General features: G+C 44.2%; 2 protein-coding genes across 2 annotated transcripts; both read right to left on the reverse strand.

Moving 5' to 3' along the window:
- Positions 1 to 522: 522 nt before the first annotated feature.
- LOC128307238 (uncharacterized) lies at positions 523 to 1,690 on the reverse strand. Its single transcript, XM_053044993.1, has one exon. The coding sequence runs from the start codon at positions 1,688 to 1,690 to the stop codon at positions 755 to 757; it is 936 nt and encodes a 311-aa protein (XP_052900953.1). The 3' UTR covers positions 523 to 754.
- An 11,251-nt stretch (positions 1,691 to 12,941) lies between these two features.
- LOC128306483 (calphotin-like) lies at positions 12,942 to 14,403 on the reverse strand. The gene is made up of 3 exons (XM_053044014.1): positions 14,398 to 14,403; positions 14,042 to 14,270; positions 12,942 to 13,816 (listed from the first exon to the last, which is right to left on the reverse strand). Exons 1-3 carry the CDS (start codon positions 14,401 to 14,403, stop codon positions 12,942 to 12,944), a joined length of 1,110 nt encoding a protein of 369 aa, XP_052899974.1.
- Positions 14,404 to 16,342: the final 1,939 nt, after the last annotated feature.

Consider the following 16,342-nt stretch of genomic DNA (forward strand, 5'->3'; position numbering starts at 1 on the left):
GATAGCGTAATGGATCTAGAGCCCGATGAAATGTGAATCAAACCTATCTTTTCTTTCAGTAATAGATAAAATATTTCTCATTATTCTCCATTATTTTAGACTAACACTGTCGATAACATAATCATGTTTTTTTATTAGAAACTGAATTCAGTACATGTAGCATGCCGCTTGAAAAGCAATGTTATGGCATATGGTATCCGGTGATCGGAACTACCACGGTTGAGCTTATCGAAGGTGAAGACTGCAAATATCACTTTCATCTTTCTTGCCGGTGCCTAGCCTCACGAGGATTTAAGGTCGCTTCTATATTTGTACATTTGTGTTAAAAGCACTACACTGTTGACCGGTCGTTGTGACTTTGTTTTAGACTGTTGACTTGGCTATTACTCTGCTGAAACTTCCGTTCGATTCAAGGAAATGGTCTGGTAATCACTACTGTGCAGTACATACAGTGTGATCGGTCCCAATATCCTGGGAATATTTTTTGTTCCTTTTCCACAGAGGAAAGTGTTTACTGGGCGCACAGTTCGACAGGTATCTGTTCATGCTCTAGCACAGCACGACCCTTTTTGAGTACAGTGCGTGAAACATTTAGCAAAATAAAACATACTTTTGGTATTGTACAATCCACGAACGGATTTGTTTCCTTTTCAGGCTGTCTAGAAGGAAGGGAGAAGATGAAATAGTAGCGGGGTTGGACAAGAGAGGGTAAGAAAGGGAGACGAAAAGGATGGATTGAATTGTGCTGGTGGGATTAGTGACCAGAACCATGACCAACGCCATAGTGATAGCCATCATCGGTAACAGAACCGGAAGCAACTGAGGCTGAGCTGGCGCCAGAAAAGCTGACAGGATTGTTCTGTAGCGGCAATAGCTGGATTGGTTCAGGATGCGGTGCCGGGGCACTGTAAACTGGTGGTGGTGGTGGCGGTGGTGGTGGCGGAGGTGGTGGCGGAGGTGCATGGTATACCGGTGCCTGATATACTGGTGCTGGCGGCGGTGGATTGTAGACAGGAGCTGGTGGTGGTGCATTGTAGGTAGGAGCGGGCGCAGGTGCGTGGTACACCGGTGGCGGCGGATTGTAGACCGGGGCAGGTGGACCGTACACTGGACGCGGTGGTGGTGGTGGTGGTGGCGGTGGTGGTGGTGGAGGAGGTGCGTGATGTACCGGCGGGGGTCCGTAGACTGGACGTGGCGGTGGTGGCGGAGGTGGTGCGTGATATGCCGGGGCTGGCGGGCCGTACACTGGACGCGGTGGTGGCGGTGGTGGAGGTGCGTGATGTACTGGCGGAGGTCCGTAGACTGGGCGCGGTGGCGGTGGTGGTGGTGGCGGCGGCGGCGGTGGCGGAGGTGCATGATATGCCGGAGCTGGCGGACCGTATACTGGCCGTGGTGGCGGTGGAGGAGGTGCGTGATGTACTGGTGGGGGTCCGTAAGCTGGTGCGGGCGGCCCGTAAGATGGTGCGGGCGGTCCGTAGACGGGTGCGGGCGGCCCGTACACTGGTGGTGGTGGCCCGTGGTGTACAGGTGGTGGACCGTAGACTGGTCGAGGCGGAGGACCATGCGATTTCTCCTTTTCAAAGAGACCATCGAACAGCCCGCTGAGGTCGAAGTCCTTTTTGCTAAAAAGCTTGTCGAAAGTGGCTGATGTGCACACTGCAAGTGCACATAGTACTAGTAAGACCTGCATGGAACAGAGAATGAAACAAGTTGCAATTTAGTGGATAGTGGATAAAGCCAAGACCTGTTGGTGAGTAATTGCAGGAGTATCACTCAGTTCGTGCTACCATGAAGTAGTAGTTACTGTTTGCTATAACACGTGTGTCGCTGTTTCCTGCTATCGAGCAGTTCCCTACAAGCATTTCGAAGAATACTTTAATTTTTAGGACAAAGTTGGCGTTACGCATTGCGTTACAACAACACGCAATGTTGCGTTACGCAACATCTTCGATACAACAATTATTTCAACCTCTTTTCTTGGTTATTGGTCTAAATAACAGAGGCGTAAACCTGTTTACACCTCGTCTGGTCTTGGTTTGAGTCTCTGTTAGACCGCTCCAACCGTGCACGGGACTCGGTAATTCGGTAATTACAGTTACCGAGGATCCCTAGAATGGAACTAATAGGGGGAATAAACGAATCTCTCGAATACGCATCTCCAAATTCTGTTTTACCGTAAAATACTCGAGACTACCAACCTCTCGGTACTTTAAGTCACTGAGAGTCTTGATCAGATCAGTCAGAGATCTTGAGAGTCATGTGTCTAATAGTGGGAATAGTCCAACAGGAGGAAGATATCTAAATCCTGTTCTACTCTACAATATCAGCAATTGGGTAATTCGAGAAACCGAGAGTCCCACCAAATAGGATAAGGAAATCTCACAAAATCCTATTCTCTCAATAAAGGATGTATAATAGCTCCAGTACATCAACCGCGTTGGTTGAATCTTGCTATCCCAATAACACGGGATGTCAAGTACATCCAACAATCCGTCATGTTGGTGGAGGTTAAAAGGTATCGTATCCATGTGTTCCAATATTCTTTGCCAACATAAATCCTTGTGCACTCTCAAACGGTAATATTTGAATGGTGATGAAATATTGATCGATGCTGGTGGTGATGCGCTGTGATGTCTATGCAATTAATGTCCTTTTGCAAGCTGCACAAATATAAGTGCAGCTGGTGCATCACTTTTCGGCCAAAAAATAACCACAATTCTTGGTAGTGTTCAACACATAAAGTTTTGTAAAATATTTGACACACACAAAACACAATACACTAATGCTGGAGTTTGCTTTTGAAACTTTGTTGCACACTTGCTGTCTAATAGTTCGTACGTATTTCAGCTTTGCGTTTGTTAACTATTAACCACCAAATAATACTGCGTGATTGCGTAACGCCACTAATAATGTTCTAGTTGCTTAGCAGAACGTTTCCCTAATATCAGGCACACTGATCGTCAACACACCGATCGTTACAGTCGCAATTCGGTATATAACCGAACACTAACCTTCATTGTTGGCTGCGTGCTGTTTGTGATCCACGAGACACTGCCACACTGATAATTGGTAACGCATCTGCGCTCAATTTTATACTATCCCCGGTTCGTGGTCCACCAGGTGCCATTCGCACCAAACAATAGGCATCGGCCGTTTGCTCTATCGGAGGGGGCTGAAAAAAAAATAAACCAAACCGGCGGGCAGCATCTTCATGTCCCGCCAACGGTGGAAAGTTTCATCTCAGCAACGCATCATTGTGTAACGCACCCGCAAACTGTCTCCTCCGGATGGTGTGATTTGCTGTCAGCTTCGCCATCGTTTCCACTTCCACGCGAAGTTGCCGTGCGAACAAAACAGTTCGACAAAGCTTCTTTTTTTTCGAGGTGGGATTTGGGATCCAGAAAGGGAAGGAAGATGCTCTCCACCATCATGTAAATGCCCAGGCAATCTAACGCATATATTGTTTTTGAATCGAATGTATGCGCTTCATCGGGCGAAGATCAATTTGACATTAAACATTTTTTTTTTTGATTGAGAATTGTGCTGAGGTTTGAGATTCTTCTCGTCCGGCTGGTTAATTAAATTTGTTTTGCTAATTAATTCAAGCAATGATCTGAACCTTTTCATACCTACACGTGATCTAGCAATTGATCCTCGCGGTATCCGATGCATGTGTATTCCTAATATCCTTCCAGTCGTTGGACATTCTTTCGTGGAGAGATGGTTTTTTTTATTGTATTTGCATTTTTCTATTATGAAACAACCTTACCAAACAACCAACCTGTATCAGTATATCTTTCCGGCATTTCGCCCCACCCCGTAGGATACAATGATAGTGCACCTTAAAATGTCTGCGTCTTTGCATCGTCTAATAACGTCGAACCCACACGGCGCACGGGGTGTGCGTCCGCTGTTATGTGTGTCAATGATTATTTTGTCATCTTCCTTCTTTCTGCATCTCGCTGAGCCCCGAACACCGTTTGGCAGGAGGAATTGTTTGTCGGGCTTTTCGATTCCCCACGATCAAGTGTTCCGTGTGAAGACGACCCTGTCCACCATCACCCCCACACGCAGTTTTTCCCCCATCCAGTCTCCATCCACGTTCGGTGATGTTAACCGGTATCCATAACGATTTCCATCAATATGACAGTGACCTGGACGAACCCACCACCAAGTTTTTGGGCAAGCCAAAGGCGAAATTCGTTTCGATTACTTAATAGCTTGAATATCGAACAAAGCCTTTTGTTGAACTTTGTGTGAACTTCGCTAGTACCACGCTTATTCCTGCTCATTCCCACATTCATTGGTTCCAATCTTATTAGATTTGATTGTGTTTTTCATGCGCTACTGACCAGAAGTTCAGTCTAGGTTTTTTTTTATCGATTTCTTAACACAATAATTAAGTAATATCTGCACAATTCATTAACCAAAGCAAATACATTTTCTATAAAGATAGAAAGATTTCACAAACATAGAGGAAGTAGATCTTAACTAGAAAAAGACCCCAACCATTAGTGATGTATTTGGGAGAGTGCTACAATTCTTGACAAACCAAAGACAATTCTTAAGTTGTACAACATCCCACTAGGTCATCAAGAATCGGAGCAAAGCAAAGAATTAGTTTTAACTTATTCTAATTCTAGCTTTATTTAGCTAAAGTATGTTAAGTAGAGTTTTGTGCATCCAGATTGTATTTTCGAGTAGTGCCTATTGTGAGTCCATCTACATCCATCCATCAGTGATATTTTGGAACTCTAAAGTTGTATAACGTCACACTAGGTCGTGAAGAATCGTAGCAGAGTAAAGAATGCATTTATAACTTATTCTAGTCCTGAAATTCAAACCTCAGAAGATGCTGGAGAAAGATGGTGTATTGGTAGCGATGCCGGTCTTCACACGACAGTATCGGTCCAAAAATCCCTTCCGAACCAATCCCTCGTACGCGAAGGACTACGGGTAAATAATGTCAAAAAATGCCAGAAATGGCGCAGGCCTCTAGAGCTCTGGAGGTTGTTGTACTGATAAAGAAGAAAAAGAAGACGATTGTAATAATAAAGTAGAGTTTTTGTGTGCATCAAGGTTATTTGTAATAGTAATGCATTCAGTGAGAGTGAGTCCCCCTAATCCGCTCTTAGAACCTGCGTCAACACACGGATACGCATACATCGAAACGGACTCGTTTCCGTCAACGCATATTCGCAACCAAAAGGCAGGTCGGCAAACATTGTAGACTAAAGCGCTATTCCCTGGTTAAGGCTAATGAGGCTACGATTTGAATAAAATTTCTCTTTCGAACATTTCGTAACCGATTGCACGCTCCCAAACATTAACTCATCTTTGGCCGATAGCCAAAGCCGAACCGGATTGGGAACGGGTTTTTTGGTGAGTACATTGTTCGGACTACAACACGGATGCTTGTAACGTTAATGGGTCCACCGTATTGAATGCATTTAGTGCAGGAGTTGTTATCAAAAACGTAGAACTTCACGTTGACTTCACGATGGGATAGACTTAACTAGTTAAGTTAAGATAACTTTAGTAGTTGGCATAGTCAGAAATGTTTCTGGGTACGCACGCAACCAAAACACGATCCTGCGCCTTAAGCCATTTGTGGTCGGAATCCAAAACGTACCAGGCATGCGGTGTTGTTGGGCGTGGAGACTAGCAAAAAGACTTCGCGCGTCGTGCCCCGGTGCCTGAGGTTCGTATATTGCATAACCGTGTACAAGGCAGGCACCCTACCACGCAGCTTTTGTGGCTCACTCGTCAAGATAGTGACGATGGCTTCCCCGGGGATCGGTAAGGACTTCCTTCCAGCCGCAAAATTCCACACTCGGCACACTTGGTAGCAGTACGGCACACGAGGGGTTTTGACGTACGTCTCGCTGGAGGTCAACCGAGTCGCTGCAGCTGGTGGCATTTTACCAATAACAATAAGCTAACGATGAGTTAATCAAAGCCCATCTCACACGTTGCCTCGCTGTCTACCTTTGTTTTCCATGGTTCGTTAATTTACATAAAATTCCAACATGGCTAAAGTTAACTCAATCGTGGTGAGCGCATTCCAAATAACAGGTACTTCAGGTAGATTAGAGACTAATTAATGAATCGTTGGAACCACCTCTCCGGACATGCAATCCGGTCGGTTTTATCCTCTTCCAATGTTATTCTCATGGTTAACTGGCACAGTGATCAAGTTCTCCAAAGACTTGCTACTGCAAAGGGCAGATTATTCAGATCACTCTTGCAACCAAGTCGGAAGATCAAAAGCAATGTACAAGGGTGATTGCTTCGACGTAAGCGAACACGGTGTATCGAATGTAGCGAAATATATAACAAATAAAATTGGCTCGAATTGCATTGATGATGGAAAGGAGAGATGAGGTTAGGCAATGCGCAATTTAACACGAAAAGTGAAAACCCGCTCCCCAAAACCAGCGACAACATGCCGCCAGTGGGGAAAATGGGGGAACCACATAACGTGGCCCCCCAAGCACACCCGGGGATGGTAGCAACATGCCCGAGCATTAACGGTCCGATCGAACCGAAGATGAATCTAATATGAAAGAGCACGCACTGGTGTTCGGAAGTGATTTGTGTGTGTGTGTGTGTGTGTGTGTGTGTGTGTGTGTTTTTTTTTTCTCCCCTTTTTTGTTTTGAGGGAACCAAACGCGCGACCCACTGTGTACTGTGTGTGTAGTATCGATTATGTAAGCTTGTGGCAAGGAAGGAATGAAAAGGAATAACTGATGATGAGGAATTATGTTGTTATGGGTTGCTGCACTTGAAACACATATCATTCCAAACATAGTTCACACGCGACGATCATCTTCCTTGTAATCAGTCATTTGTTTGCCGATCGCTGCTGCGTGCTCTTATGGATTACTTCTCCTTGTTTTTTTTTATGTATATGTATATACACTGCGCACACATCGAACGCCAGTGGGAGCTGGCCAACGATTGCCAGATGAGAAGTGACCGCTGCTGAATTCATTGACGCTGGCATTTTAAAAACTCTGGCCAACGGTTGTTCACGCTGGTAGCGTTACATCACAAATGGGTGTGAGGATGTGGTGTATCGATCTTTATACCTCCTGCAAGGACGATCGATGCTTATGTCTGCCGATCGTACGGACTAGTGACACCTTATTTAATGAAGTAATACATTCTGCAAGAGTTTTTAAAAAACTGTAGGATTAACGAAATCTTTCAAGTGTCTAGTAGAGACGGGAATATCAACTCATTTTCAAGATTCAACTCAGAGTCAATGAATTGCATACAAGAGTCAACTCTTTACATAACTCTTGCAACTCATTATCCGACGCTGGGCGACTCATTTGAATTCTTGCTTACTTCTCAAAACCCACTACCAACAAAACGATGTAATTACAAATGATCCAATGATTCAATTAATTTCATTTAGACCGATTTATGTTCTTTTACCTTTATATATCATTCCAACAACACAAAACTGTTTAAATCGCTGAATTTCATCGCCAAATAGTAACCCATTCTTAGTGCACTCACCCATATGTTAAACAACACACACACATGAGTGTATCAACTCACACACGAATGTGTTGATAGACGTCGTAAAGGATGGGTGACACATGTGTCAAACCGCTCACCCACGAATGTAGCAACTCAGATAAGAATGAGTTAACTCCTGTAGTATGACTCGCTCATGAGTGTAACGACTCACACACGAATGAGTGGAGAATCGCTACAAAGAGTCATGTGTTAAACAGCTCACCCACGAGTCTAATGACTCACCCACACATGGATGAGTTGATGGTCGATACAAAGATAACTCACGAGTATCGAAATATGTGTTACACAGAATGATGTGATGTGCCGTATTAAGGCTGTTGCTCAATAAAAACAACTCACCTGTACATTGATATTTTTGCAGGGTTTTTAGGCATACAGAATATTTATGCCGTATTGTTTTTTTATGGGCAGGTAAAAGGACAACAATTAGAACTCTGCGAGCAATTTATATCACAAATGTGTTAAAACAACTCTTTTTCATAATTCAAATGAACTCTATCACAAAAAACACAATTCATTCAATTCATTCATTCAATCTGACTCATTATGCACATCTCTAATGTCTACTGTTATCGGAAGTTTATGAGACACAACGTTCCAATGTTATAGTACCTATAGTGAATCAATGAAGGTTTAAAGCTCACAACAACTTCAAGAGGTCTAGAATAGACCTGCGTTTTCTGGCTTTCTTTGAATGTAATAACTCCTAGCTAGACAGTCAGTCCCCTGCGTACGGGGGATTAGTTCGAATGGGACTTTGGACCGGTTCTGTCGTGTGAAGACCGGCGCCGCCACCAGCAGGTTGCCGTTAGACGTGTCTCAGTTCCCCTAGGGATAGCAGCCGAAAGAGTTGTCGATTGTAGGCAAAAATTTCAAAGAGCACTATTTTTCGTTTAGGTCCCCTAGATATCCTAGAAACACCAGGACCAATTTCGTTTCAGCCATTATCAGTTCGTTATGGTATTCCAAATAAAAACCATAAATTTGTGAAGTTAGCTAACAACAAGAGCACATTGTGGAAGGCTTCACAGCTTTGCGGCATCTCGTACCAGTTCGTTAAGCGTAAAAAAAAGCGAAACAAACAGGCCACAAATTTCCAATGCTGTGAAAAGCAACCTTTTTTTCTCTTAATTTGATATTTCTTATTCAATCTGCAAAATCCTTACGTATATGTGTAAAAAGCGAAATTTCCTCATGGCGATGCTCGTGCTCGTGCTCTCTATATGTGTCTATCTACTGCATGTCAGTAGAAAGTTTTTTTTTATGGCTATTGTTTTCATGAATATTTACCATCACCTGCCTGTTGGGATTTGGAACCGGCACGAAGAAATTTATGTACGATCGCATGTAAATGTCCTTTCCGGAAACGGATATCAAACGCGCCTAAACAACGTGTGACCTTTAGCAGAACGATAGCAAACATGTTTAAGCAGAGCAATATTGGAGGAATCCGCAACAGAAGCACCTTGCATTGCACCACATTTTCTTGCGGAAGGTGTTGTCAAGACGCGCAAGATGCAATTACTTTAGGCGTTGTGATGAAAACATTATCCCAGTTACGTCCGAACAATCGTAGATGACCTAGGAAGCCGATAATCCGGCTAACGCTTTAACAACACGCATGAATCATGTAATGTTCGTGTACGCGGTGTAACACCCAGCGGTAACGGGCGTTCTCATTATTTGCGATTATTTTGTAATGCCTGTGACCCTCGATCGGGGAAAAGCAAACAACACCCAAAACCCACCCGTTGGGTCAGCAACGGCAACCGCGCGCGCAAAGCCGATTATGTCCTTTCTATTTTACTTTCGATGTCGATGCGGGGCGCATGGCTGCTACCCGGTGGTGACATCTTTACCAGGTTGGTCAGTGTTCGGCAAAAAGAAAGAAAAATGAACGAAAAAGAATACTCTTCAACATCCGCGTCGCGCAGGTTACCATGTTAATGTCAATAACACTCAGCTACCCCCGAAGGCTGGTTAAGTTGGAAACGATAAACAACCTTGGCACTTAAGCGTCAACGTTAGGCAACCGCAGGGGCCGAACCATCTCGCCCGGTTCAGAGGTACACGCCCTCGTCCACCGAATCGGCATGGGAAGGTGTTTGGTCCCTTTCCGCACACCGCGTGCTGGTATTGAATGCCGCGGTGTGGTATGTTTAACAACGAAATCATCGATGATCAAATGCAAGCGTATGTCAATAGGCAATGTTTTCGTCGTTAGACCATGTTTAGTCGAACTGCAAGCACATTTAAACACACAGCGCCGTGTGCAAGGAGACGCCCCACATTGACCATGGAATCAATTGGAACTTCAATAAGGTGCGTCCCACACGCGGGACTCGTACTTTATCAACTGTGTTCGTACAACACGTGTGACAACACGTTTCCGTTCGTGGCCCTCATTTGCGGCAGAACAAAACGTTTTCGCTCTGCCCGTTTGAAATGAGAAATTTGAACAGTTATGCTTCTTATGGTCAAGCAGTGTCAATATTTGGGTGATATTATCATAAATTCTTGCGCATAGCTTTTGGATGTGTTTCACCACGAGCATGAAGCAATTAATGATCTATGGGTGGACAATAATTCCCAAGTAAACGCGGAAAAACAAACTGCTTGAAGGTAAACTCCGCTACCGATACTGTGAGCTGTATTAGATCATTAGCTAAACAGAATATGAGCGAGAGTCAATAGAACATGGAAGCTAGTCTGGTGCGTTGCGATTTTTTGGTGAAGAGTCATTCGCGGCTACTCTCAAAATAGTCATAAAGTTTTCAAAGTTCCCAGAGTTACCGCTCTGTGAGATGTTTACTAGGGCGTCATGTCAGGTTGCTTCATGACTCTTTACTGAGTGTCCTCTGAATTGCGAGAAGTTATATTCGTTTTCTGGTTCGTGAAGCTTGAAGTCTATGAAGGTCCATGTAGCTCCAAGGAATCACCAAGGAATTGATGAAGTTGACTTTTACAAACCAAATCCATACATCTTCACAGTGGTGACTCAGGATCATCCACTCGAAGGTGCAGAAACCTTCAAACTTGTAATTCGGAATTAGATTTACTCATCAGCAGTTGGCAGACTCGATTGGTCAACACTCCCAACAAACATTTCATATATTTGAAATAAAAGTTCATAAACATCACGGTTCGAATTCCTGAACACCGTTGCATGGCGTACGGGGGCAAGGAAATAAAAATGTTTTCAGCATACTTCGGGCACACTTCAGTCGCGGGCCCGATTGGGTTGAAATTACGCAATGGGCGTACCCGAGGAAGCATATATGGGTCGTGAAATTTTAGAGACGAATTCGAAAGGTGAAAACTGGGAACAAGATCGAACCGCTGCTGATGACATAAAAAAAATGTGGAGGGTTCCTAGGATAGCTGAATGTCGGGAGGGTAGGGGTGGGGTGAATGGGTGGATATGAACATGTTTTGGAGGATAAGCTGCGTTGTTTTATCATCGATTAGATGACTGGAGGTCTGTGACTTCATCGTACGCACCAGCTTCACCTGCGGCAAGTCGCGCGTCTGAAGATCCGTATGAACCGTAGATCCGTCAAAACCAATCCTCCTCTGCAGGAAGTTACGCAAGTGCTCCCTAACATTGTTCAGGTATCTTCGGCTAGGGGTTTCTCTCTATCGCTCCCGCTTCTTGGTAACCTTTTGGGGTGGGACGGGTCGATGAGATCGGCAATATCCTGCTGGGCAGTAGCAGCGGTGCGTAAAATAATCACATAGTGGCATGGGAACTAATTTCCCATCCTCATTCCACGCATTAAGGACAATTGCAACAATAATAGCCTTAAATAAGTCATTAAATACAGCTTTTAAGCGACCTCGCTACAGACATTACATCGCTTTCAACACTGTTTCCGGTTTGCCCTTCAACCTACCGTCAATTAAATATGTACGAGCTGCATAATAATGACGTTTTTTTCTCTCTATGTTCTCCGCTCTATATACAGCTGCGTTGAGCGCACCTCAAGGTTAAAACATCCTGCAAATATGACGTTGGACCATGATCTTGCACATCGCGCCATGACACCGCGGCGGTCTTGCTATTGCAGGAGAATTCACTTTCACTTTCGGTGGAGCGACCTCGGGTGGTACACCTGCCTGCGGTGTGACGTTGCGCTTGAAGAGTGGGCGTTTTAAGCAGACGCTGCGACGCCCTTATACATCGGTAAACAATTTCTACTGTGCGGTATGTGCGACACACCCGATCACCGCATACATTGCTTGCAATTCAATGTCATTTGATAATCTCACCCCGCCGTCCATTAGATTGCAGGTACTTTAAATTGTACCCGGTTGAAGGCAATCTTTCGCCTCGAGTGCCTTAAGTGTGAACCTGCCAATTTCGCTGTGACCGTGTCTAAGTTGATTGATTAGTTGACTTATAGATGGGTAAATAAAACGGCACGCATCGGGACGCTGGTAAGCGAAAGAAAGAAGCGAAACCAGTTGGCCGGTTTAGCTTTTCAACACCCCATATCGATAAACAATAGCTTACAGGCAAAGACCGTTTCCAGCGCGACGGTGACGTAACCGCACTCTCTGCCCGCGTCTTCCGGCATCATTCGGTTATCCTTTCCACGATACCGAAGATGTGACCTTTAGGTATTTACTATTTACGGACGCAACAACGTGGAAAGAGATGCCAACGTTTATTTTGAATAGTTAAAGACGAACCCTTAGCACTACTCACTGAAGTGTGAATCCCAAAGTGTTTAGACGTGCCAGCGGTTTAGTTAGTTGATGTTAAAAATATACTTAAGTATGTTTAATTACTTACTTTACTAGGTCATGCCGTACTGTGTATCTCTTATTGATTTGGTTTTATTTGCAAAACAACAAGCATTCGTATAAGTTACCAGACGCTCCAGACGTACAGAGCGTTAACTATCCGCTATTCAAAACTGACCACATTTCGCAAGTTGCGACACCAGCTGAGCGTTCGTAGAAAGAGGTGTTACTTATCGCCATCAGCGTGACGATCAGCCACCTTTGTTAGTATGTCATATAGCTGTTCCTTTTTTTTGCATGTTTTCAAAGATCAGGCCAGCAGATATTCTACCGGCTCATCAATCACCTTAGGTATACGACAGTAATACAAATGAGGCAATGGTTGACAGCGTGCTTTCAAAGAAACAGCTATAAAATAACACTAAAGTGGCATATAACGTATGCAGATTAGTGTTACCTCTTTGTGTGGATGCTCTCTCCTGGTGCCAGAACTTGCGAAACGTGTCACTTCTTAGTGTATTTAAAACATAATCATAACATGCGCTGCGTTACGTTACTGTAACGTTTGCACACGCTTAACTGCATGCAATTCCGTCCGCCATCCATCATTATTGTATACAATGTAACGCATGCAGCATTAACGTTTATTGGCGCACTACTCGGCTATAGCTGACCTGGGGATCAATTTCAACCGTCTTCGATGATTGAAGGTCACCGTCAGTTATGGTACCAACATTAAACCGTTTTCCATCAAACTCCTCGTTTTTTATAAGCTCGTTAAGTAGTTGCTGAACCTCAGGGAATTGAAGTACATCCAACGGTGTTGAACCTAGCTCACCGGTTTCTGCCGAAGGGCTGACCTGCACCGAATCACCCGTGTTGAGCAGCACAACATTGGATGGTGGCGCATCGTTTGATACAGCTGCAATTGCAGCCTCGGTGGTTGAGATTTCATCCTCAACAACTGTCTCAATTAGCGGCGCAGAACTGATGGCCTCAGTGATTTCAACGGACTGCGGCGGTACCTCAACTTTTTCATCTATCGTTATCGGCTCTGCGTCTTCAGCGTCAATGCGAATGGCTGGAGCGTTACCGGTGCTGTCAATCACGGTCGTTTCCGCGTTGGGCACCAGGATCGGTAAGGGGTCCGATTTTTCGGGTACGGCACTGTTCAAGTGGATTAAAGTTGTCACTCCGCCAGCAACGTTCGGGATAGCCGAGGGCACGATTGGTGCAATGCTATCGACATCATCGATTGGAACGGTCTCCGATGGTAACTCAATGTATTTGCCCTCCGATTTGTAGATCTCTATAAAATCAGTTTTTGTACCCATTTGGAATCCGAGCGATGGTACGATCTCTACATTTTTCGATGCACCAGTGTTGAAGCTTGCCGGCTCGAAGACGGGCAGTGCCTGCTTGCTGGACAGATGCGTTACTGGCGATGAATCGGTACTCGGTACCGGTGCCGGTGGAGCTGCAGGAATAGGAACGACGGCAGGAGCAGCTGGTGGGGCTGCAGGAATAGGAACGACGGCAGGAGCAGCTGGTGGGGCTGCAGGAATAGGAACGACGGCAGGTGCAGCAGATGGAGCTGCAGGAATAGGAACGACAGCAGGTGCAGCAAGTGGAGCAGGAACAGCAGGTAGAGCAGGAAAAGCAGGTGGAGCAGGAACAGCAGGAGCTACAGGAGCAGCATGAACAGCAGGAACATCATAGGCAATAGGTTCAATAGGGATATCCTGAGCTACGGGGGCAGCAGGAACAGAAGGAGCCGCTGGGGCAGCGTGTACAGGTGCATAGTGGTAGTACGGGGCAGGTTGATAGTAATGGCTGTAGGTGTACGGATATGGTGCGGTGTATTGTGGGTGCGCCGGTGCTGGATGATGGACGTACACTTTTTTCTTCTTCTTAAAGAAAAACCCGGTGGTCAGATTCACCACGAGCAGCACTACCAGTAACACTTTCAGAATCTGATGGATGAGAGAAGAAAGCAAAACATTTCTAGCGTTGCAATAAGCCGTTTTGGTACACTTGCTTGCCGGCAGCCCACTACACTTTGATTTAATCTGCACTAATTGTTCGCCAACTTCACTATACCTGCATTGCGCACTACAGCACAGCCAGCACATCCGATGTTTCCGACGAACTGAGAGGCGAAAAGTATAAGAAATGTCGTTTTATATCCGAAGCTCAAGGTTTCTCTCTTTTATGCTTAATTTATGCTAAACAAGTGTTCAATCCTGTCCTAATCTGCATCCGTTTATTAAATCTTTCCCCTTGTTATGGTTTTTCTTTACGAAGTTTTAGGAATCCGACATCTTCAGGTGGGGGAAAAAGGTAACATCACCGGGCGACAGTGCTCATCCATATAAGTGGAGTCGGTAACAGAATGACCCTCGGCCTTATCAACCCGCACACTACAACATCAGGGAAATCTTATTTAAAAAAAAACAGTTTCTATTGATAACTCTCGGCAGTGAGATAGCATTGGATATCATTAAAAATTCAATGATCATTCTCGAATTTGAATTTTGTAGTGTGTGGAATATTTAGAAAATGTAAATTCGTGCTGTTAAAGGCTGCGGCATCTTTTGCGTTCGAGACATAAGTCTAATTTAAACTATCCTTCACGCAGCAAAGAATTTCTGTGCGGTTGTGCAAACTTAAAAGTGCTGGGGTTTTATTTATTATAGCACTTTATTATAGTCCTTCTGCCTTTGACGACTGTAATCGTCCAGTGATTAATTCCAAGCTCTCTTGGTGCTCTTAAAGGTGGACAATATTTTCAATTGAGCTGTTCTTAAATTGGGCACAGTTGTTTTTTACTTGTTACACTGGTTGACATTGGCCTATCTTAACACTTCATAAGAGTTTTGATATTCTATCCATGAATGAAGCTCTATCCATATCTATAATGTTAACCTTCATCCGTGCTTTGAATCAAACTCCTTAGTGTCATCCAAACTGGTTTAACTGTAACTACTTTCGTTTCTATTTCAAAATCATTAATTTACATTTTTATTTGTTTTTCGCACTGAAACACGTGCTTAATAGATCCACCGAGATGCGATTTTGCCAAAAAAAAATTTGCCACCCATCAACACACATCTGCCCCACCGGGGGAGCAATACGAGCATCGGTGACGATATCGCGCTTTCGCCGACATAATACATTATCAGCTAAATCCGCATACTTTCACTGTCGGTTGTATGTGTTGAATAAAAAAGCTGACCAAATAGTAGCGTGCCTATTTTAAAATAAATTCCAGGGCTCCGGTCATTTCAGGTATCAGGTTATATCAAACAACCGATCTTCTTCACTTCGTTCGTTTTGCATGCTCCCCAGCATCAGAAATAACATAACGACATTTTACTACAACTGGAATCAGAATCAGCAACAATGCGGAAAGTAACCTTTGATTGACTGACGTGACTTGAACCGGACTTCAATTTTCATAGTAGTGAGGCAAAGCGGAAAGCATTCCTATTTTTTTTTCCTTAATATCACGTCCTCGCTCTATGTCCTCCCTCGACGGAAGAGGAAAGCTACTCTAAAAACGGATGGATTAGCATAACTCATACGAAGAGCGCACCCACAGAAGAAGACAACACCAATCTGCAAACGCCATTTGCCATTCTAGCCTGTGACTTTACCGCATATTATGAAACATCCTTATACTAGATACACTGCTTATATTGCCTACTACTATCGCACCACTACCAAACACCTGGAGCTGGTGTTGGTAAGTCATGCAGCGGACAATAGCAGATGCCGTCATGATCATTGATAACATGCGAAAATGGAGATTTAGTGTTACCGCGTTCGATGGATGCTCTCTTTGTGTTGCAACATGCGAAATGTGGTCAGTTTATGGAAAGAGATGACGAATTCTTTACGTCTCATCGGACTCATTTGTTGTTATTTTGTCAAAGAAGAAACACATTATTGTAATAAATTATATGAAATATAAACAAAGATCATTCCGAACTTGTGTTACAGAACATAATCAGCAAAACAAATAAGTCAATACCATTATACGCAA

The sequence above is a fragment of the Anopheles moucheti genome, chromosome X (assembly GCF_943734755.1).
Source record: "Anopheles moucheti chromosome X, idAnoMoucSN_F20_07, whole genome shotgun sequence".
Taxonomy (NCBI): Eukaryota; Metazoa; Arthropoda; class Insecta; order Diptera; family Culicidae; genus Anopheles; species Anopheles moucheti.

Excerpts from the sequence above, each read along its gene's own strand:
- LOC128306483 (XM_053044014.1), bottom strand. Across the intron at positions 13,817-14,041 it reads TCCTGCTGCCCCCGTAGCTC|CAGCCCCACCAGCTGCTCCT; the intron begins AGGATATCCCTA and ends TTCCTATTCCTG.
- LOC128307238 (XM_053044993.1), bottom strand. The coding sequence starts at position 1,690 with ATGCAGGTCTTACTAGTACTATGTGCACTTGCAGTGTGCACATCAGCC.